The sequence below is a fragment of the Dendrobates tinctorius genome, unplaced genomic scaffold (genome assembly GCF_039654945.1).
Source record: "Dendrobates tinctorius isolate UK_male_01 unplaced genomic scaffold, ASM3965494v1 ptg000086l, whole genome shotgun sequence".
NCBI classification, from domain to species: domain Eukaryota; kingdom Metazoa; phylum Chordata; class Amphibia; order Anura; family Dendrobatidae; genus Dendrobates; species Dendrobates tinctorius.
The window spans coordinates 71482843-71506534 of record NW_027361754.1 but is presented as its reverse complement, the minus strand read 5'-3'; the positions used below and the strand labels follow the sequence as shown (position 1 = coordinate 71506534).

Sequence of the window (23692 nt, the reverse complement as noted above, 5' to 3'; positions counted from 1 at the left end):
GTCCACTTGCAGGCCTAAAAACCTTTGACAGGTCACTGGCTCTAGTCTGGACTTCTCCCAGTTAATTAGCCAACCCAGTGTTTGTAGGGATGAGATAATCCTAGCTATTCTTGCTTCACACTGTGTAACAGAATTCCCCACTATGAGTAGGTCGTCTAAGTAAGGGACAACTAGGGTGTCATTCAGCCTTACATACGACATTACTTCCAGCATTAATTTGGTAAATACCCGAGGAGCCATGGATAGCCCGAATGGCATTGCCGCAAACTGGAAATGCTGAATCCGACCTCTGAACCATACTGCTACCCGCAGGAACCTCTGGTGCCCTCGATATATGGGGAGATGGTAGTAGGCGTCCTTTAGGTCCAAGACTGCCATATAACACCTGGGAAACAAAAGCTTTATTGCAGACTTAATCGACTCCATTTTAAACGACCTTAGTCTTAGGAAGGTATTAAGTTTCTTTAAATTTATTATAGTCCTGTAAGAGCCATCTGGTTTTGGGACTAAAAATAGAGGAGAATAAAAGCCCATCCTTATTTCGTCGTCTGGGACCTCTACTAGGACCTGTTTAGTTAGCAGTACCGCAATCTCCATCTCCAGTGCTTCCTGCTGTGATCGGGACTTCATAGAAGTCAATAAGAAGGAGTTCGGTGGATACCGAACGAATTCTAATTTTAGGCCTGATGATACAATATTTAGGGCCCACGGGTTTGATGTCACCTTCATCCATTGGCGGCTGAATCTTAATAGCCTGCCACCTACCTGTGTAACGGTTTTATCGGGATCTGTCTCCCCTGAAGGGACGTTTCCCGAATAGGTTGCCTCTCTGCTTGGGGTCCTTATTTCCCCAGCGGTCCTTGGGTCTAAAGTCCTTCTTTTTACCGAACGGCGGCTTCCTGTAGGCCCTCCTGTTGAACGGAACATATGGGTTAGGGAACCCCTTCTTCCTCTCCCCCGCTTTTGTCAAAATCTCATCCAGTTCCGTACCAAACAGGTACTTACCCTGGCAGGGTATAGCACACAATCTAGTTTTTGTTTGTGTGTCTCCTTTCCACCCCTTCAACCATAAGGCCCGCCTGCCTGCATTGGTCAGTCCTGCCGCTCTAGCCGACAACCGGAGAGAGTCCGTGGAGGAGTCGGAGAGGAAGGCCGCTGCTCCCTTAATGAGGGGTATAGAGGAAAGAAGTCTACTCCTAGCTACTCCATTTTTAATATTGTCCTCCAAGTCGTTCAGCCACACCAACATTGATCTTGCCGTACACGTGGCTGCTATTGCGGGCTTAAAGGCTGCCGTACAAGCTTCCCAAGATCTTTTGAGGAATGTATCGGTCTTACGATCCGAAGAATCAGCCAAAGTTCCCGAATCCTCTACCGGCAAGGAGGATCTACGGGAGGTAGAGGCCACTGCCGCATCCACCTTGGGGGCTCTCGACCAGGCTGTTAACTCCTCATCGTCAAAGGGATACTTACGCTTTGACGTTAAGGGGAGGAAGGTTCTCTGACCTTGTTTCTCCCATTCCCTCTTAACTAGGTCTTTTACAGCTGGGACCACTGGGAATGCTCGGACCTTTTTACGGGAAATACCCGCAAACATTATGTCCTGAGGGGTCTTGGGGTCCTTACTCTCCGGCAACCCCATGGTATTTCGGACAGACTTCACAAGATTACTGACACTGTCCGTGGGGAAACACGTCTGATCCTCGTCCTCTGAGGAAAGGTATTCCTGGGACTTATCGGAATCTAGTTCTCCGGTATCTGACGGCGACTTTGACGCCAGCGAGACTCCTCCTTTAGGTGAACGTATTTCTCTCACGGAGGAGTGACCCCCTAGACTACTGGAACCGCCTAAGGCCCGTAGTTCCTCTCTTATCATTGCCCGGATATCCTCCTTCTTTCGTGAGGATTCCTCCTGTAAGGCCTCCTCAATACATGATTGGCATAATCTCTTTGGGTGGCCATCCGGTAGGGGCTGCGAACATAAGGCACACTCTCTATGTTTCGCCTTCTCTGTTCTTTTAGCCTAAAGGGGGTATGGACCAGAAAGAGAAGGCTATCAATTATCTATCCTGACCAAAAAAACACTCACCCGTGAATTTCGTCAGCAACTACCGGCTGCGGTGTCCGAGACCCAGGCTGCGGCGAGGCATGGGACGACTTCTTTTCCTTACGTTTCTTCTCTAACGGCTCATCTTGCCTGGAAGGTCCACTGGATTCCTTCCTAGAGCTGCCACTTTTTCTGGTGCTATTGGTTCTCCTTGTAGCACTGCTCTGTCTACTGCCAAATGGGGATACCACTAGCTGACCTAATGGGAGCGAAGCTGGGTCATCTAAGGACGACATGACTGCGCACCAGCGCTGTGTCTGTGGCTTCCTTTTAAAGCCTTTGCTATAGCTGCTCCTCCTCTTTTTTTTTTTTTCGTCCACCATTTTTTTTTTTTTTTTTTCTCTCTCTCTCCCCCTACTGCGCATGCGCGGGCGTTGTCCCGCGGTCTCTGCCTTCAGCCTGATCCCGGAAGTCCTTCTCCACTTCCGGGTTGCCTCTCCTGGAGCGCTGGGTCAACGCAAATAGTGATGCGGCTGGCAACACCGCGCGTCTGCGCCCCCCCTCCACGCACGGGGTCCTTCTCCTGCCGCAGGTATGACTCCCAGCGGCGCCGCTCAGCACACACGCTCATATTCTGCACGCAGGCGGCTACCAGACCAGGCATCCTCTTCTGCGGGTTCCTTTCCAGGAACAGGAAACCAAACTGAGGGAGCGAGGGGGACTGCCCCATTTATCTCTCTGTAGGTTTCCGGTTCCGGGGGCGGATCCCCTCTCTCAGTGGGTGCTGTCGTGGCGAAGAGGAAAAGAATAGATTATTCTTACCTTCCTCCGCTCCCGCTACATGTGGTGTCCTAGTCCAAAGCCTGTAGCTGATTCTGGCGTGCTAGCCATGGGTGGCATATGACATCACTGCTAACTATGCCCCGCTTGTTACGGGCATGCCGACGTGAGCTTGCAGCCTCTGATTGGCCAGCAGCGTGTATTGCAGCGCACAGACCTGACGGGTCTCTGCACAACAGTGCCCTTCAGCTGAATGTGCCTCCTCAGACGCACATCCAGATGAAATAGGCGCTGACATCGGCGGGCCCACTTCACGCATGGGCGCGGTCACACCTTCTGCTACCGTAATATTTGCGCCCCTGGTTACAACTCTTTGTCTCCACAGCTGCCACTGTATCTCTTGTTTGTCTGCAGCCATGATGTCATGTCTACAGCATTTCAGCCAATTACTGAGCTCAGCAGCCCGAGCCATCTACACGTCTATACTTCCTGGCAGTCACACCAGGGTTCTGTCAATTTGCTTGGCTGGTGGCATCCTGGCCTTTACAAGGCCCCCTAGTATCTTGGCCTCACGCCATGTCTTGATCTCGCGAGGACATTGTAGACACCAGAGGTGTCCAGGACGCCAGCATTCAAGTGTCGGCTGAGCTTTCTTCTCAGGACCCTAGTCTAGCTGCTTGGGAGCACCAACGTGGATCTTGGAGCTGGGTCCTACAAGCCTTAATTTCATCTCTATTCATCATGAAGGCCTTCCTGCACTCCTTGATAAGAAAAACAATGTTGATTGATTTAGACACTGCCTAAAAAATCCTATTAGGAAACCTGATGGACTCCCTAAATGGGTTTAACCTGTCACAATAAATAGCGTTGTTGTAAACAGGCGAAGGAGCGTGATTCATTATTTCCAGTGTTCTGTTTCATCACCCGTGAGGGTCTTAGAAGCCACTAATCTTACGGTTACAAGCTGTTTTATTGACCGATTGACCTGCATGGTTATACAATAGGCTGTCGTTGAAAACCCCTATTAATAAAGAAGGATGCCTTGTTCAATCACCAGGTTTTACCTGTAGCCAAGTGGATACATTGGGATTTCAGGATATCTATAAGTAAGGACTAGATTACTAGATTATAACCAACCTTTTTTTTTTTCATTTTTCCCGGAGCATTTAAAGATGTGAAAGCCGAGCTCTGATTGGCTGCTTTGGGCAGAAACACCCAAATATATGACACACTCTTGTACTGTTGTGTTAGCTGCTGTCACTGTCACATATCCTTGAACTGTTCATAAAGTCAACAAGCGGAAGCTAAAAAGAGGAAGCGATAAGTTCCTTTGGTTTAACGGACGTGTTTGTGAGTGATCGGCAATGAATGTACAGCAAGCAGGAAGGCTTCATCATCACTACAAAACAGATGTATATACACATTATTCAGGAGACTCTACAAATTAGATTATTGTTCTTAAAGGAGGTCTTTTCACCCTTTTATGGAGTCGCAATACATAAGGCTCCCATAAGGCTCAACCTGCTGTGGTCGACCCTCTAGTGTGTATGGGGCCTCCCAACACTTCTTGGAGAGAAGGATCGGGCAATTGGAAATTCAACTCCTGATCCTTTTGTTTTTATGGGAGCTATTGTATTACCAAGGACTTTTTCCTCTCTCCCCACTAAAAACACATAGACACTCAGCCAAGCCGTGCACTTTGGCGTATGTGGGAATTGGGTCCATTAGCTGTGTGACAAACAAATGCGTATAGTCCAACTCTTCAAACCACCACCGTTTACTTTTCTTCTGCGAGGTTTTTGAAATTTTACTCAATATTTCAATTTTCTGCCTGAAACATTTCCAAAATAATTAGATTTTCTTGGATTATCAAACGGTTATTATATTTATTCACATTAGACTTTTTTTCCTCAGATCGTTGGCGTTGCAGATCCTCGATCATGTACCAAAGAAGCCCTCAAGATGATGCATCATATCGATGAGGATAAATTTTTCGATGGTCTGTATATATGGGTTTTATGTTGGTGAAATAGTAGTGCACTAATGTCAGTATACACATTGACCACCGCTGGAGCTCCTCGCTTGTGTGATCTTTCTTTTTCATCTAAGGCACGTTGATACTGTCCCTGAGGCAGAAAGCAACCATGACAGCTGTGGATTGGGGTTATCCCACTAATGGCACTATGGTCAAACTTCATTTTAACTGCCTGGCATCCAGATATACTATGCCTGCCATACTTATCCTTACATATATTGTCTAGGGCTGTATTCAAACTAATTTCATGTCTTCCGCTGACCTAAGACAGCCATGATGGATTAGTGTTCAAATGACTACTGGAAAATCTTTGAGATCTCGCGGACTTGTCAATATGATTTGCCAGAGCCTACTGAAGTCATCCTGTGGTCCCACATCATTAAAACCCAAGGCTGCGTGCCCAATAGATCTTTGCAACAAATTTGCTCTTCGGATTTCAGGGGGGACTGACTGGGAGACCCCCATTATGATGTCCTAATACCCTTAAAGGTCATAGGGACGGTGGCTTCCTGAATTGTAGAACCACACTCAGGCCAGGTTCAGACGTCCGGAACAAAAAACAGGACAGTCACGTTGGCAAAATACCGATACGTTTGGCTCTGCGTGCATCTCCATGTACCTTCTTTTTTTGGTCTGTGAAAGGTTTAGAATAGTGTATGCTGCAATTTTTTTCCACCTGGACCAATGATTGATATGGAAAATCACTGCTCTAGCACATTGGTTACAAGTCGTCCATCTGCTGTTCATCTGTGATCCATTTCCCACGTGGATCGAAAAGACACTCATCCCAATGAGCCCTTTGGCCAGTTTCACATGTCCAACATTCAGAGTTCAAAGTCACAGGCATATGCACAAGGCTGTCGAGTAGAGATGAGCGAAACCAAACTGTAAATTAGACATTTAGTGTCAGGTGCTGAACTCCGAACATGGACTTCCAGGAGAAGTTCGGGAGACCATGGAGAGAGAGAGAGATTTTCCAGCTCCAAAGTTCAGGTCCTGTAGATTTAAGTGGGGTTCAGGTATAAGTTCAGATACAGTTCTGTTAGACTAAAGTTTTGTCGGGTATCAGAACCTGAACTACCACGGGTCCGCTCATCCCTACTGTAGAGTTTGGGGCAAGAAACCAGTGGCCCTTCCGGACATTGCAGATTTGTGAAACCGATCCTACACTGTATTCTCACCTCCTGGCTGTTTTTGCATATTTACTCTAGAGCAATTTTGGCATATAGCTTAGACTGTAGTTTACTCTTTAGATTAGTTGACTATAAAATATTTTAGACGAAAAAGGATCAAAGGGTGAAACTAATTAATGCTTTTTTTTGCAGACTGGAGAGAAGCTGCAGAACTTGAGAAATTTGCAGAAGCGGTGATAATCGCAACCCCGGACAGACTGCATAAGGTATATGTTCAGAAATGTAGCCTCCCTTATTAGTCATGATGCTACAGCAGGTGCGAGGAGGAGGCTGTAATGAGGTCCCTGCACTCTTTGCTGCATCCCTCACTGGGTGCACCATGAGCATCTGCTCTAGGCCAAATTCTCTTTCATATCTCCCATCTCCCATGGTGACCTTAATACATCTCTTGTTGTGAAATGCCAACCAGATGGCATGCAAATGTATTCGACAACCCCCAACCCTGCACCTGCAGTGCAGACCCCAGAACAGCCATTGTGATTCCAGAGCTGCCATCACATGCACCACTTTTGTGTGTTAGAATTTGATTGCGTTTTACAGTTGTGTTGTAGTGATAATCCTGTAAATCTTCTTATGTTAATTCATCCATGTAACAATATACAGTATTATATATATCATTATACACTTTTGTAAGTGTTTTAAAATGTTAAGAAAAGGCAAAAAACTTGTTTTACCAAAATGAATCTTCCACTGTAATAGAAATTTTAATTAGCTGGTTGTCATTTGCGTGCTGCGATGTAATCACAGTGAGCATCTGTAAAGAAAATTACACTGTCGCTGGTACTCGGGACCGGAGTGTGCGGCTGCATGTATTTCTATGCAGCTGAGCGCTCCGGTCCGAGTGCCGACGGGACTCGTGCGAGTTTCTAGCAAGTAGGACCCCGGCCTTAAAGTGGTTGTCAGGCCTAGTGGAACCAATCTGCAGTCACTCTATATGACTGCAGACTTATGAACTGCACTGCGTACTGTCAGGATTCTCTAATGTAGGGAGCAGGTGGTCATCTGACCGAAAGTACACGGCTTGCATATTTCCGGCCACAGTCTAAATAGATGCGTCTGACCTTTCTCAGTACACTGGCATTGAGCAAGGCCACGCCTGTCTAGTTGGCATGAGACCGTATGTATGCAAATCACATACCTGTGGTCATACACCCGCCGCCGGCACCAAAAAATCCTCATAGCGTGCAGTGCGGATTTACAAGCCTGCAGTCACAGAGTTTTATATGCGGATTTTCCCCATAGAATTGTATAAAATTTACACGTAAAAAAAATGCATATGATAAGCACATAACTGTATCACTAGTTTTGTCAAAGCCAAATATCAAAATGTAGCAAAAACAAAGAAGTTTTATATAAAACATGACACGCTAAAAAAAAACACAGTAAAAAATGCAATAAAAATGCATTTATAAAACATACGTTGCAAAATTTACGTAATGGGTGCAGGAAATCTGCAACAACAAAAACTCATTGTGGAAACTAAATTGTGTTGTGACATTGATAGGAATAGATATAGATATTATACCCATCTCTAACATATGACCCTGTGCTTAGCACATATCTTTAGATTTCCTTCTCTAAATTGTCTGTTTTTAGGAACCTGCAGTAGCATTTGCCAAGAAAGGATATCATATTCTTCTGGAAAAACCCATGGCTGTAAGTGATTACATGTGATATTTACAAATTGTGTGTATTATTTTCTTTTTAAAGGCAGATGATAGCTGAATAACACAGCCATCATCTGCCAGGAAAGATGCGGGCTCAGCTCCTGAGCCGCATCAAAGATAGGGACATATTGTTAGCAGACAATTAAGATGATTGCACACCCCTTAACTATTGCCCCTAACATGGTCAGTATCGGGAAGGAATGAAAGTGGTCTTCCCAGACTATGATACTGAATGACCTACAGTAGATATCCTTCAATGTCTATCAAAAAAGAAAAATAAATTTTGAACTACTTGATTTCAGTGATTTGGGATCTATCTTTGGCATATGCTATCCTTAACAGGTTAATGGGGGGGGGGGGTCAAACATCCAGCCCTCACATGATCAGCTGATTAGCAGGTCCTGGAGTTAAGTGTATGAAGCCAGGACACCACAGCTTCATACGCAGTGTTTTTGCCGGTCTAAAGATCAAATGCCTTGCAATGTTTACCTCCAGCCACCTCGGTTTCCGCTAACAGCTGATCGTTGGGGTTCTGGATGCTGGAACCTCACTAACCTAATAGTGATGGCGGATCCTAAGGATACGTCATCAATATCTAAAGTTTCTTCAAACACATTAAATAAAATTCAGCTGAACCCGCTGATTTTGGCCAGACCAAATGACTATTTGATGTGCATAGGAACCTAACAACATCATCTGTGTAGAGAGAGAAGGAACAGGGAGTTGGATTTTCTGCACCCAATCTTTTTGTTTTCAGGGGAGATAAATCGCTGCCAGAACTGTCTGGTAGAGGCTTTCTCCTTTCTCCCCATTGAAAACACATGAGTGATCACCCGGTAGTCAGGACAGATAGCTGTCTGTTGAAAGGCTGTTCTGCTGATGACTTTCTGATCGCTGCGGTTCGAATATACTCATGTGAATGGAGCAGTGGTAGATCATACGCACTGCCGCTCCATTTATTCTTATACTGTATCATAGAGGATAACTTCCAAACTTAAGAATACCCTTTTAAGTCCCTGACAACCTCTTTAATATAAGAAAAGGAAACTTAAATTCCCTGACATAAGTTCTGAGAGTTTTTGGACAATACACGATGCCTCAGGTGGTGAGTACCTCAGTAGATACTGCATTCAGTGTGTCATGACAGTGACTCGCACTGTGTGCACCACTGTGCTCCTCCCAGTGTCAGACCATCTCTGTGAGCTACCTCATGCAAACACTTTCAGCACTGCTACATTTTCTTGTTGCTGGAGAGTCTCCATACGGCTATAGGGAGGCACGGCCAGACTCTGCAGCAATTTTAAACTAATCTCTCCTGCAGATTTTTGCTTCCCTGGCCTATTCCCTGCCAGCATTGGCTGTATTAGGCAGCTCTTCCCTCCACACCTTGCCTAAGCTTAGGTTCTAGTTTCAGCGTTTGTCTCTATTCCTCTGTCAAGGTGCTTTATTGTTTTGTCTCTTCTGTTACCGACCCGACTTGTTTACTCATTCTGTCTGATCTCTCTGCTCCTGACCCCGGCTTTGTATTTTGAAACTGTGCTGCCCATCCTGACCTAGGACTTTCTTCTGTCATCTGTCATCACCGTCTGTGCCTCGTATTTTGCATTTGACCCAATGCAATTGCTTTGGTACTATGTACTGCCCTGGAGTGACACCTCATGTTTACCATAACGGCCCAAGCCTATCCTCACCATCAGAGGCTATAGTGAAGGCCAGGTAGCCACCTAGCTATGCCCCTTCAGGGTAAAACCAGCCAGTGGCACAGTGGGTTCACACCCACCGACATCACACAATGGAAAATTTCACACTTATCCTCTGTTGGATTTGTACTGATCCAGACAAGAAAACTCCTCTGTGTGCCTCAATATGAGATTTGAGACCTACAATATATCGGTACAGTAGAGGAGGTATGTATCTGTACAAGGGCCCACTTACAAAATAGAGTCGTAATACTGTGGGGCACATAATCACCAGCCATTTCCAAGTGTCTTCATTGTAAGACAAGTTGTAAAAGTCGTTCTGCTACTTTTCGTTGTTTGTGAAATTTCCACTAATTAACTACCATAAATACTACAAACAACAGATGGACGATTGATGCAGCGCCCCACGCTCAGTATATGGCAGAGCTGTTGTAGTCTCTGTCTATATATACAGATTGAACAAGTAAATTTTATACCGAAAGAACCTCATCATGCTAAATCAATAAAATCTGATTTATGCACCTTTTTTCCAAAAAGGGTAGAAGCTGAGTGTAGGTAATAATTGTTCATAAAGGCCAGGTCCAACATCTGCAGTTCTTTTACTGCTCCATGACAACATAAGAATAAGTGGTGGAGAACCGGCACATCCATATGCCTTAAAATCACTCTTCTTTATTGAATGTTCATAATGAAATTACATGCTAAAATCCACGGCCTAATGGTCATACAGACCCAGGGCGTTGGCACAGTCTGCTGAAGGACATGTAGAAGAGCGAGGACTTGGACACACTTTAAACTACAGGACCAGGAGGACAGACCAGAAAGAAATGGCAAGTAGTTATCGTGTTATCCGACTCCGAGTATGTTATCTGAGTATCTCAGGCATGCTCGTATATTATGTTCGAGTCCTCGCAGCTGCATAAATCGCACGATCACACGATATCTGAGCATGCTCATCATTAATGGCAAATCAAAAGCAGCACCCAGACGAAGGCAGAGGAACCAGAGGCATTTTGCAAAGATGTCTGTACAGTATCACTACTTTCAGTTCATTATGCATACTGCAACCGATGGGCCAATCCAGAAGGTGAGTAGCGGACGTTAACCAGCAGGGTTAAGCAGCAGGACTGAGGGTATGCAGGAATCACAGGAGAGTTGCAAGATGACTGCACAGTGAAAAGAGATGGCTCCAAACAACAACTGAGCTCTCAAATCTCAATACTCAGATACGGATGTGTCTCTGAGCCTTAAATAAATTGTCCATGACTAGGACAAACCTTCTCGTACCCCACAGTTGGCCCCGATAAAATAAAAAAGCGTATACTCAACTTCCATGCCGACGCCGTTCCAGTGATATCAGCACTCGAGTTTCTGGGGCTCTCCTGGAACGGCGCCGGCACAGTGCGGGAGTATAAGCTTTTTAATTTTATCGAGGCCTAACACTTAGATCCTAGTAGTGGACAACCCCATTAATAGACCTAGAGGATTATGTCACAGAAACATGCTGGACAACCTAAAGAACTCGATGTGGAGCACAGCAAACAGCAGCTGCCGTAGGGCAAAGGAGGCAAGCCTGGCCTGGCCAGGACAGATGTGTAACGATAGGTTGGATTCAGTATAACTTGTATCTATTATTGAAATCCCTGGTGTTTGTATGTATGAGTCCAGTGGGCGGGCCTACTAGTTATTGGCAGCCATCTCTGCAGTCACAATCATACAACGAAGACTGTCAATCACAAAGTTTCATTAACACTTTGATGCCAATAGTACTGAGTGGTATCTGTAGCCATCAGAAACTGAACAGCCACATCTTTCTTCCATGCCACAGGTTGAAAAACTCAACAAGTGATGTATGTGTTCTGCATATTGGGATAGGATGGGGTAGAAAAAATCCGAGGAAAAGTGGACTTGGAAATGAGAGCTAACATTTGTGGCACTGTCTCTACAAGTACCGCCTGGCATGGCTCAGGGGCGTTTGCTGAGTTCCCTAATATGCATGTGCCAGACTCTTCACACAATTATTAGGCACGAGGTGGTCCTCATGTCTTGGCCTGGGTTTTCTTTTTGGCTATATACTATAACATTACACCTTCAGTTTTCTTTCCTGTGTTTTACTAGGTTACCCCTGAAGACTGTTGTGAAATAGTCAATACTTGCAAAGAAAATGGCGTTCTCCTTGCTGTGGGACATGTTATGCGATATCATCCTGTTTCCAGGAAAACAAGGGTAACTCTTCATTTTCACTACTTTGAAATTAGTTTACATTTATTGAAATGTTTGTTTTTTGGGCATAAAATTTAACATTTAAAAAAGTTTCCCCAGAATTCTGTACAATATTTTTCAACTTTTGTCCTAAAATCTCATTAAATTTGAAACCTGGCCGTGGACTCCAAGCAGCTGGATGATTGGGCCACATTTTTATTAAAAGAAGGGAAAATGGCAAAAATTAGGGCCCTGATTTAACTTGAGATTAAAGTCGGTCGTACCCATTGATTTTAGTTGAACCATCTGATGTGTTCTGGAACTCCTGACTCTTTGTTGACAGATGATGTTGGGGAAAAGAAGATTCTGGCAACTGGAATTTCAACACCTGATTCTTCTGCTTTTGCCTAGCATTGGTTTCTTCCATCTCCCATTGAAAACACATGAACATGTGTATAGTGGCATCCTAAAGGGCTTGTCCAGCATGGTTATGTTTTTTACTATGGGCCTAAAAACTAATAGACAAGTAGTTGCTAACAGAGGGAACTTCCTGCCTGTTCTATTTGGCGCTGGCTCAGAGTGGTCAAGGACCGCTCCTGCCGGCGATTCAGCAGATCCACATCAACAGAGCATCTCTTCCTCTACCAGGCTGCTCTGTTGACAGAGTGAGACTGCCGACGTCATGCTGATTGACAGCCAGCTTCCTACAGTTATGAGGTGGGGAGCCGGCTGTCAATCAGCATGACATGATAGTCCTGTCCCATCACCAGAGCAGAGCAACAGAGAAGCCATTGCTCTAGTGACATGATGTAAGCTGAAGCCACTGAATTGCTGACAGGAGCGGTGTGAGACAGAGCTGTTCTGGCAGAGATCAGCGCCGGGCACAACATACAGGTAATTATCGACTATCTGTCTGATAGTTTTTACACCCATAGTCAAAAAAAAAATTATATAGTCCTGGATAACCCGTTTAAGAAATAGCTGACTGCAGAACGAACCTATGGCTGGCAGCTACCTCAAGTATGGCCATCTTAAGTGAGCAATACAATGAATTATAGGTACCGCAGAGTCTGAATTTCCAGGGTATGCTTTATTTGAGGCTAGGGCTACATGGTGACTTTGGCCATGACACCTGTTGCACCACCAAAGTTTACAAGGTGTCGCTACTTTATAGAAACTCCATACAATTGAATGGGAAAAGAGGCTCCTCCAGCGGTGAAACAGATTAAGTGTAGTATAAAACTTCACTTTTATTAGTACATAAAAATTATGGCAGTTCCTCTATTCACATGATAGACCTACGTGTTTTGGCTACAGAGCCTCCTTGAGTAAGGCTCTGTAGGCTCCTCCGTGACTTTCGAGCTGGTGCTCGGGCTATTAATATGTGATCTTTCCTCCTTGACTGTTGAGCTTTGCAGCCTTATTATGTTCCCTGTTAATAAATACCGGGCGATCTGTAGATAGTTGTCATGTAGTCGGTAAATATACAACCCCACATGAGATAAAGGCTGCCGAGATAGGTGTGAGCACACTAATATGAGCTGGGTGTACGGTCAGGCCTGATATCAGGATTTGGCTAGGAGTGGCCAAAGAAGATGTGACCTGTATATTTAGGACTTCTTTCGATTGTCCTTACTTCTTAATAATGTATATTTGAGAGTTAGGGGCGAGATGGATTAGATTACACAGTGTTTTGTTTGTATTCTGTTACCATGGAGACACAGATTCCCATTGCGGCTGTTGTAACTGGAAACCATATACTTAGCAGTGATCCCTTTCTTGTACAGACTTGGCCTTAAAAGTAGAGCTTTTTCAGTGTATTTTTTTTCTACAGAATATCTGACAGGTGACACCAACTCTGCAAAGATAGGGTTTCGCTTACACGAACCGAACGGCGGCATTAAAAGACTGCTGATCAGTATATATTTACCAATAGTTGTTATTTAAAGAGGTTGTCCACTACTTTAACATTGAAGGCCTATTCTTAGGATAGGTCTTCAAAGTCTGATCAGAGGGGGTGCAACACCTGGCACAACCCGTTGATCAACTGTTCTCAATGTCGACGGCATCCGGATGTGCTCAGGTACAAAGTTTCTCCGTCTACTGATACTGGCCGCTGCCGGATACTGCACATCCGCCCCCTGTTGATTTGACTAGGAGGCAGATGTGCAGTACCTGGCTGCGGCTGCTATACAGTATACAGAGTTGTGCTGTGCAGCTCTCTAACTGGTCAGTTCCACCCAACATTGAGAACAGCTGAACCTCAGGGGTATTGGGTGTCGAACCCCCAAAGATCAGGCATTATTCTGCCTTCAGGCATGCTGACAAGATGTGCAATCCAGCATACAGTATAAACCACAGCTCTGTCTTCCAAAATAAGCAGACTGTTCTCTGTAGTCTAACTTGTTTATTTGTGAAGAGTATAGAACATGCGCGGTAAAACTGTAAAGAATACAATGACATACATAAGTATTGGGCAGATGATCACACAGTTAACACAGATACAGGAAGCATTTAGTGTGATGCAGTCTACATAGAAAAAAAACACAGGTGTCTAATTACATCTACTGAATGCAGCTAATAAAACTCTCTGCACACACACTGCATTGTAGTAAAGATTGAGCTTACCAGATATGCTATTTACCCGGATAATGAATTCAAGTTGGAGAATTAAGATGGAGGACAGGTAAACACGTGCATCCTATGATATACACAGAAGCAAAATGGCCCTTCTTCATCCCAGAATACATTGCTTCTTTCCCAGAAAGCACTGCCTCAATCCCATAGTGCATTGCTTCTGTTAAAGGCACAGACTATATAATGCTATCAAAAAACACTGCTATAAATTCAGCCACCACTAGATGGTGCTATAATTATCCCAGCAGAAAATAAACATATTGCTTTATTCAGAGCACATAACACAATACAGACTGCCCTATATTAGATGGCAGAACACTCCCCACTTGGCATCAACTGATGCCACTCACAGGCTCTTTAGGCGAAAGCAATAGAATTAGCTCCGCAACTGGTCTGAGGAATCGTTTACTCTCCCCAGCCTTCCATACTTTGACTTCGACCTTGCGCACCTTCTCATCTTTGCTTGGGAACACCTTGGTGATGAGGCCCAGAGGCCACTCATTTCGATGTGACTGACTGTCCTTCATGAGCACAATATCACCAGGTTTGATGTTCGGCTTGTCAATCTGCCACTTTTTCCTAGGCTGTAAGGTGGAGAGGTATTGCTTACTCCATCTGTCCCAGAAGGTATTGGAGAGACTTTGAACTTGTCTCCATTGACGTCTGTAGAGGTCCTTGTTGCTGAATTCTCCCAGTGGAGCGCTAGGAGTGTCGGTTTTCTGAGTGAGTAACACGGCGGGAGTGAGAATGGTTGGATCTTCAGCATCACTGGAGAGTGCAGTCAATGGTCTGGCATTTATGATGGCCGAAACTTCTGCCAAGAATGTAGTCAAACCTTCGTGTGTGAGTGTTGTGCTACCTTCTTGCAAGAAGATAGAGTCTAAGATTCTGTGTGCTATTCTTATCATTCTCTCCCAAGCACCTCCCATGTGAGAAGAGTGTCATAAATTGAAGGTCCAGGTACATCCCTGTTCACTCAGGTATCTTTCCACACTGGTAATGTCTAGGTTGGAAGGAATTTGGAGTTCTTTCACTGCTCCAACGAAATTTGTGCCTCTGTCAGAGCAAATGTATTTCACTGTGCCTCTGATGGCAATGAAGCGTTGGAGTGCATTTATGAAACTTGATGTGTCCATGGATTCAATCACTTCGATGTGGACCACTCTGATGGACATGCAGGTAAACATAACTGCCCAGCGTTTTGCATTGGCTTGGACTCTTCTAGTATGCTGTGCAACCACAGACCATAGCCCGAATACATCCAGTCCAACGTTGGTAAAGGGAAGATCCATACTAAGTCTGTCTGATGGGAGATTGGCCATCTTTGGGCTTTGAGTCGCGCCGCGGAGTTTGCGACAAGTCACACAGTTGAAGATGAGTTTACTCACACATCTTTTTGCTCCGACTATCCATAGTCCAGCAGTTTGTAGTTTCCCTTCGGTAAACAATCGGCCCTGATGTGTCACCAAAACATGATGGTGCTGTACGAGCAGAGTAGTCACATGATGATGGCCAGGAATTATTACAGGGTGTTTTTCCACGAATTCCACCTTGGCTTCCTGAAGACGACCTCCAATTCTTATCAGCCCATTTTGGTCAACTATTGGATCAAGCTTTTTCAAGACACTGTCTCTAGAAATGGGTTGACCTTTGTTAAGGTTGTCTATTTCTTTGGCGTAACACTCACGTTGTATGGTACGAATTATCGTGTTTTTGGCGTTTTCCAGGTTAGGAGTGGTAAATGCGTGTTTGCAATGGTGCCAACCTTTACAAGACTTCTGACTGGTGGGTAAGCATTGCCTCTGGGGTTTAAATGGTAGAGGGGCCATCCAACTCATCTTTTACCATCTCTCGATCCACGATGTCCAAAAACAATCTGTCTTCTATGGACATTGCTACCTTGTTGTCCTCTTTTGTTCTGTGGAAAACTGTGCACCCTATGTGATCTTGGTCACCGTCACATGAGTGGTCTTCACAGGAAGGATCAGCTAATGGACAAGGTAGATGAGCATTGTGTGGCAACTCTTTTACCAGGAAGCTACTCTTACATGGCTGGAAGAGAGACAGACATCCATTTTCAAGAGTATTGGTAAGCATGCTGTCGACTAAGGCTGGCTTGTGTGCTCCTCCTAGGCAGACATCTCCTAAGATGACCCATCCAAGGTCGAGCCTCTGTGCGTACGGAGCGTTCCTGGAGCCATTTATACATTCTCTAGCCTTGTGGACTTGTAGAATATCTCTCCCCAGAAGTAGAGCTATTGGGGTTCCTGGATCTAGTTCAGGTATCAGGTGGGCTATACGCTTTAGATGGGGGTGATATGTCGCCACCTCCCGTGAAGGTATTTCTGACCTGTTGTCAGGAATCTGGTTGCACTCCAGGATGGTCGGTAGTGATAGGCAGGTCTGGCCATCTATGGACTCCACTTTGTATCCGGTTGCTTTTCTCCCTGCCGTCTCAACGGTACCTGAACATGTTCTCAGGGTGTAGGGAGAACCAGGGCCTACAATGCTGAAGTTGTCAAAGAAGATGGACCTGGCTAGAGACCTGTTACTTTGGTCATCCAGGATTGCATAACTCTTGAAGGCTTTGTCCTTGCGGCCTGCAGGATAAACTCGGACAAGCCAGATTTTTGAACAGGACCTTCCTCCTGTGAGTCCTCTACAGATCTCAGTACATTTAGAGCTGTCATCCGGGGTGTCTTCGTCAGTGTCCTTCTGCTTTTCATCGTGCTCCTCTGCTTGCGACAACACAGTGCAGTGTTTTCTTTGACTGGTCTCCTTGAGGTCAGTGATTGTTTCGTGATGTTGGTCTACTAGGCATTGCTCCCACTTAGTCAGAATCCTACTCCTCACTGATGAAGGGCAACACCCCGAAACAGCTGTCTGTGGATGGATACCTGGCCTTGGTATTTCCCTTGTCATATCTGTAAACTCATAAAGAGCTGGATATTGACTTAAAGGGCCACTTAATATGGTGGTAATCCTGGTTTTCCGAAAGGAGCCACTCCTTGGCTGGGTCCTTCCCTGGAGGAAGATCTAGCTAGTCCCGTGTTTGAGACTCTTAAATGAGGCTCCACGGACTTTATTTGCATATATGTATTTCCTAGGGAGCAATGCATCTAGGATTTCACTGATTGAGCGCCTTTGCCGGCTGCCGCAGTTTTCTTTGACTGGTCTCCCTGAGGTCAGTGATTGTTTCGTGACACTGGAATGTTGACGGACGTACTCTGCGACGCCTTGCGCTGGATCTTGCTGCTCTAGATCTGGTCCAAGATTGTTGCTGCATCTTTCATAATCAGGATCTTTCATAGCTTCCAAATACTCTGCTTTAGCTATTGCAGCTGCTGTCTCTTTGTCTGCCGCAAGTCTTTCTAGCACTGCTTACAAACGTGCAGCTTCTGCCTCTCTTTCTGCCTGCAGACGTGCGGCTTCCGTCTCTCTCACTGCCTGCAAGCGTACGGTTTCGGCTTCTTAATCTGCTTGTCTCAGCTTCAGATGCATCTCTCGTTCGGCGAAGGAGGATCTCGCTTTGGCTGCTTCGGCCTCGGCGCGAGCGACAGCAGCTAGCTCTGCTAAGGACGACCTGCTGGAGCTTGCTCGTGACATTGTTTTGAGTGAAGATGTACTTTTCCGAGACATTGTGCATTTAGCTGAGTGCTGCTTAGTATATGGGGCGGGAAACAGTCTATGTATGGCAGCTTCCGCGTGGCAGGAAAGACGTAGCACTTCTTGGCAGGTTGCGGTAGCGTTCTGCGGCTGTATGGCGGCTGCTGTGATACCCGTATGCGGAGCAGTGTGGGTGTTAGCGGTCCCGTACAGTCTATGCAATCACTGCGTGCGACCGGCGGTCCTTTACTGAGCCCTGGGCTTATCTCCTGCAGCTGTATGGCGGCTGCTGTAGTACCCGTGTGCAGAGCAGTCTGGGTGATAGCGGTCCCTTACAGCTTGAATTCACTGTCGCAGGCGTATGGCAATCTGTTTTACTATTCTGCCCTCAGGCACGCTGACAAGATGTGCAATCCAGCATACAGTGTAAACCACAGCTCTGTCTTCCAAAATAAGCAGACTGTTCTCTGTAGTCTAACTTGTTTAATTATGAAGAGTATAGAAAATGTGCGGTAAAACTGTAAAGAATACAATGACATACATAAGTATTGGGCAGATGATCACACAGTTAACACAGATAATGGAAGCATTTAGTGTGATGCAGTCTACATAGAAAAAAACACAGGTGTCTAATTACATCTACTGAATGCAGCTAATAAAACTCTGTGCACACACACTGCATTGAAGTAAAGATTGAGCTTACCAGATATGCTATTTACCCGGATAACGAATTCAAGTTGGAGAATTAAGATGGAGGACAGGTAAACACGTGCATCCTATGATATACACAGAAGCAAAATGGCCCTTCTTCATCCCAGAATACATTGCTTCCTTGCCAGAAAGCACTGCCTCAATCCCATAGTGCATTGCTTCTGTTAAAGGCACTGAGTTTTTTATTGCTGTAAAAAAAAACTGCTATAAATTCAGCTACCACTAGATGGTGCTATAATTAACCCAGCCGAAAATAAACATATTGCTTTATTCAGAGCACATAACACAAGACAGACTGCCCTATATCAGAGGGCAGAACAGGCATTGATGAACTATCCTAAGAATAGGCCATTAATGTTACAGTAGTGGATAACCTCTTTAATGGCCAGTTTACGGAGTGTAACGATGTGCACTGAACGATCTGTAATAGGCACAGGCTGCCTACTAATCAGAAGATGTGCCTGGGATCCCAGCAGATGGAAGGTTCGCATGGCTACTGTCCAGTGGCCACAGACTACCAATGTGGCCACATAACCAGGAAACTGTGAATCTTTTTGCTCAACTCTCCCAATAATTAATTGTTTATTAATGACAGTGATGTGATCAATAAAGGCTTTGTCTATCTTCACAAATCACAACCAAGTTTGAAAATGGCCTTTTATTAATTGTTTGGCTTAGACATATCTGCCACCCAATGAAGGAAATCTGACTTTTTAGTGGGATCCTTTTCATTCCCTCCTTATCTGTTGCCCAGAATAGAGAGCAAATGTATAAGTGTTTGTTAAGGTGCCTCTAAACTGCACGATTATTCCTAGGAATGCTCGTTTCACAATAATCTGGAAGTCTAAACATGCCGTCGATCACCCTACGAAGGAGTAAAGTGCTTGTTTGTCAGGTGATATGAATATGATGTTTTGGTTTGCACAAAATATCAATATTCTTGGCAGCACATTGTTATGTGTAAGCAGGACCTGTGCTGCCGAGAACAATGGCAGGATATTCGCGCTGAAAAATCTGTCACTGATTGTTCAGTGCACATCTGAAGCTGGGTTGGCAGGTGTAAGAATGACCGCAGATCTGTAAATGTTTTTCTAATCAGCAGTTGTTTAATTCTGCAAAATTGTCTAGTATACATGGGCTTTTAGTTTCTCCTGCAGGGAGTTTGAACTTTAAGGCCCCGTCACACTAAGCGACTTACCAGCGATCCCGACACCGATATCAAGGTGTCAGGATCGCTAGTAAGTCGCTATGTGATCGCTGGTGAGCTGTCACACAGACAGCTTCACCAGCGATCAGCACAGCGATGCCGAGCGCCCGGCATCACTGGCCATCCCTGTAAAAAATAGAATCAAAATAAAAAATATATTATTCTCACCTTCCGACGTCCCGTTCAGCCATCCTGCCTCTCTCCACGCTCCGGTCCCAGTGATCCTTTGCGAGAATGACCTCGAGATGTCACGGTCTCGAGGGATAACAAAGTCTCGCGGTCATTCGTGCAAAGGATCACTGAGACCGGAGCGTGGAGAGAGTCAGGATGGCTGAACGGGACGTCGGATGGTGAGAATAACTATATATTTTTTTTTATTATTATTTTTTACACCTGATCGCTGGTCTCCCGCCTGTCACACACAGCGATGCGTGCTGGCCAGCGGGAGACCAGCGACCAAAGAAATGTCCAGAGGTTTCTTCCAGCGATCAGCGATACCGGCGGGGGGGCGCGCGCTGATCGCTGTCACACACAGCGATCTCGCTGGTGAGATCGCTGTTATGTCACAAAAGTTGTGACTCAGCAGCGATCTCGCTACCGAGATCGCTTAGTGTGACGGGGCCTTTACTCCAGGTTTCCTCACAGATTCCAGCTGATCATGGAGGATGGTCAAGGTCTCAGCAGGCGCACTCTTTGTAATCAGTTGATTGTCAAGGAATCCTTCAAACAAGTAGACACCATCTAAAGTGGAGAACCCCTTAATGGAAAATGTCCTATTGTTTAGTATTCACAGTTCCAATGTAGCTCCTATGTAGGCCTATATGTCCCCATGGTAACAGACTACAAACTCTTTTGTAGACCAATCCTAAGGTTACATTGCAATACATTTGACCCCTATTCATAAAGCCCCCCCCCATACACATTAGACTATTGTCTACTAAACCCACTCATAAAATTGGTTCTGCCGATGGTCTAACTTGTATGAGAGCGCTGGCCAAGTATCCTTGAGAGAGAGGTCGATCAGACATGTCCACTTTCAAACCGCCGATTCCTTTGTTCTCCTGGAGATAAGCCTCCATCAGCCACCAAGGGTGTTCGACTACTACTGTCACGTTGACAACACAGGAATGGTCAGCCAAGCTAGCACTCCTGTATATAGAAGAACCAATCGAGATGGCTTCCACCCATCATTTTATCTTCTGAAAATAAGCCGCCATTTGCCACCAAACATGTCTGACAACAGCTCTCTCATAGAGAACACAGATATGGTCAGCCAAGCTAGCACTGCTGTATGTAGAAGAACCGATGGAGATTGCTGCCACTGATCACATTGTTCTCCTTAAGCTGCCATATCCACCAAACATAGTGAAAATAACTTGGCACTCAACTTAAGATGTCCTTAATCTGAAGACAAATTTTTTTTAATGCAGTCTGTACAACGTTTCGGCCTATATGGCCTTCCTTAGTCCGACTGCTTAAAAATTGGTGGATAAGCAATGAAGCTTTGTATCGGCTCTTAGTATAAATTCTGTAGTATGGAGTATAGAAAGTGTGTCGGCTCTCTGTATTAAGACGGTTTCTATGAAAAGGCTTTGTTGCTATATATCAGGTCCCTGCCAATGTTAGGTTGGTGTGCTAATATATATAAGGCCCCTGTAATACATTGGTGATTCGTGGGTATGGGCACGCAGGACGCGGCTTCCACCACCTGTCACCGCCTGTCGCGTCCTGCGTGCCCATACCCACGAATCACCAATGTATTACAGGGGCCTTATATATATTAGCACACCAACCTAACATTGGCAGGGACCTGATCTATAGCAACAAAGCCTATTCACAGAAACCGTCTTAATACAGAGAGCTGACACACACTTTCTATACTCCATACTACAGAATTTATACTAAGAGCCGATACAAAGCTTCACTGCTTATCCACCAATTTTTAAGCAGTCGGACTGAGGAAGGCCATATAGGCCGAAACGTTGTACAGACCGCATTAATAAAAATTTGTCTTCTGATTAAGGATATCTTAAGTTGAGTGCCAAGTTATTTTCACTATTTACTTTGGTTTGGGTAACCTACTTGTGCACCCTGTAGTAGTGCCACGCTATATTATACATAGCCACCAAACATGTCTGGTGACGATTCTCTCGAGCCAAGATAGCGCTCCTGTAAGTAGCAGAGACAATCGAGATAGCTGCTGGCTGAACGATTGGCCAAAGCATCATTCAGCAGACAGTCATCTGATGTGTATGGCTGGCTTAACTAGCCTACTAATTGACATTAAAAAGTTAGACTGCATGATCAGACTACAGAAGATCTCCTTGCAGTCTGTTACCATGGAGACATTTAAGTTTTTGATTTTAGAGTGAACAAATATTTTACCGTATTTCTCTTTTACATATGTTACACATCCTTATGATCTTCTCAATGTGGGCGACAATTGCTTAGTACAGACCTGATTTTTTGGGGCTAATAAAGGACCTATTTCTTGTGCCGTAGTAGTAGATGTACTGAGGGCTGATAAGGTGACATATTCCAGTATAGCGATTTAGGAGAATAATATTTAGATAGAGGATTTCACATCCCGGTTCATCTCCAAGGTGAAATGTCCTCATTATAAAAGATGATCTAGAAGCGCTGATTGTTGGTAGCATCTCTGTAGACCTCATTAATCCTTTTTATCCCTATTTTTAGGAGTTAATAGATTCAGGTATTATCGGAGACATCGTACACATTCAACACATGGAGCCTGTGAGTATTTCATTGTTGACATGAAAGCTTTATCTAATTTAATGAAATAATAAAGAGAATTTTCAGCAGTCATTATGTGTAAAGGCGGCAACTACTGTCCCATCTATTTGCTTGCCATCAAAGCAACTCCATATAGATGATTGAAACTGATTTTCAGTATCAGAATCCTCTGTAATAATTCACCCCAAAGGTTCTATTCCTATTCCCTACCCCACAGTTTCAATGTATGCTTTTTGACCAATTCCAGCCTACACAAAATGGGGCCTAGAATAGTTTTCACGTTTTTGATCATCTTCAGTCAAATATCAGTCTGCAGTCTGTGTTCCTTCATTCATTCACAGACCTCTGATACGTAGTTGGTAGTTTTCTCCAAGTTTCAGATTTTTCTCTTCTGGGAGTATTACTCCCTGTAATATAGGCTACATGTGAGTATTTGGGGTGCTTTGTTGTGAGCTCTCTTGATCCGACTTTTGAGGCAAGGCTCCCTTTGGTGGATACTGCTGGTAGTGGTCAACATGATGTTAACCCAACAGCTGCAGATGATAATTGGAGGAGTGGTGGTAGTGACTGGGACTACATAAGCGAGCAGACTTCTTTCAGTGACTGCCGGTGATACTCCTTTCTTTGCTTACTGAGGATTTCTGTCTTTTGCCTGATCCTGCATTTTTTCAGCTAAGTGTCATTTGCTAAACCCTTTGCATCTGTTTTTGCCTTGCTGTCAGGGGTCAGCTTGCTCCCCCTGGGTCTGCTGGCTCCTGCCCTGTAGTTTTTGTATCTTATGTTTGTTTGCTCAGTCCCCTGCTGTATTAGCCTGTTGCTAGCCGCCAGTTCACACCTGAGTGCTGATATAGTGGGGGCGAGGTTGTTCAAACCTCAGTATTTTTGCACTTCAGTCATGTTGGAATTATTAGGGTTTTTGCATGATTGCAGACAGTGCCTTTTCTGTCCTGTCCTATCTAGCCAGTGTGGGCCCCATCATTTGCTCAGTCTATTTTCTGTCTGTGTTTGTGCTTCATCTTGTCTCACCGACAATATATGTTTGGGGGCTGTCTATTCCTTTGGGGATCTGCTCCAGGGCAGTTTAATCATAGAATCATAGAATCGTAGAGTTGGAAGGGACCTCCTGGGCCATCTGGTCCAACCCCCTGCTCAA

General features: G+C 44.9%; 2 protein-coding genes across 8 annotated transcripts in view; one reads left to right on the top strand and one right to left on the bottom strand.

Moving 5' to 3' along the window:
* LOC141098005 (putative oxidoreductase YteT) overlaps positions 1–23692 on the top strand; it is a 210622-nt gene that overhangs the window by 34823 nt on the left and 152107 nt on the right. For 3 of the 4 annotated variants that reach the window (XM_073585592.1, XM_073585591.1, XM_073585594.1), the window contains exons 4-8: positions 4742–4826; positions 6188–6261; positions 7652–7711; positions 11541–11648; positions 22483–22539. In XM_073585592.1, coding sequence (XP_073441693.1) covers positions 4742–4826; positions 6188–6261; positions 7652–7711; positions 11541–11648; positions 22483–22539 — 384 coding nt within the window. The remainder of the gene's footprint in view (positions 1–4741; positions 4827–6187; positions 6262–7651; positions 7712–11540; positions 11649–22482; positions 22540–23692) is intronic. The other variant, XM_073585593.1, reaches the window with a different exon arrangement.
* The window catches only part of LOC141098006 (uncharacterized), a 165677-nt gene that overhangs the window by 4718 nt on the left and 137267 nt on the right, over positions 1–23692 (bottom strand). Inside the window, exons 1-2 of one of the 4 annotated variants that reach the window (XR_012234110.1) lie at positions 18571–18719; positions 14253–18385 (exon numbers count right to left, since the gene is read on the bottom strand). The exons of the other annotated variants lie outside the window; for them this stretch is intronic. The gene's annotated coding sequence lies outside the window, so the exon portion shown is untranslated. Of the gene's footprint in view, positions 1–14252; positions 18386–18570; positions 18720–23692 lie in introns of those variants that run through there. 4 annotated transcript variants of the gene reach the window in all.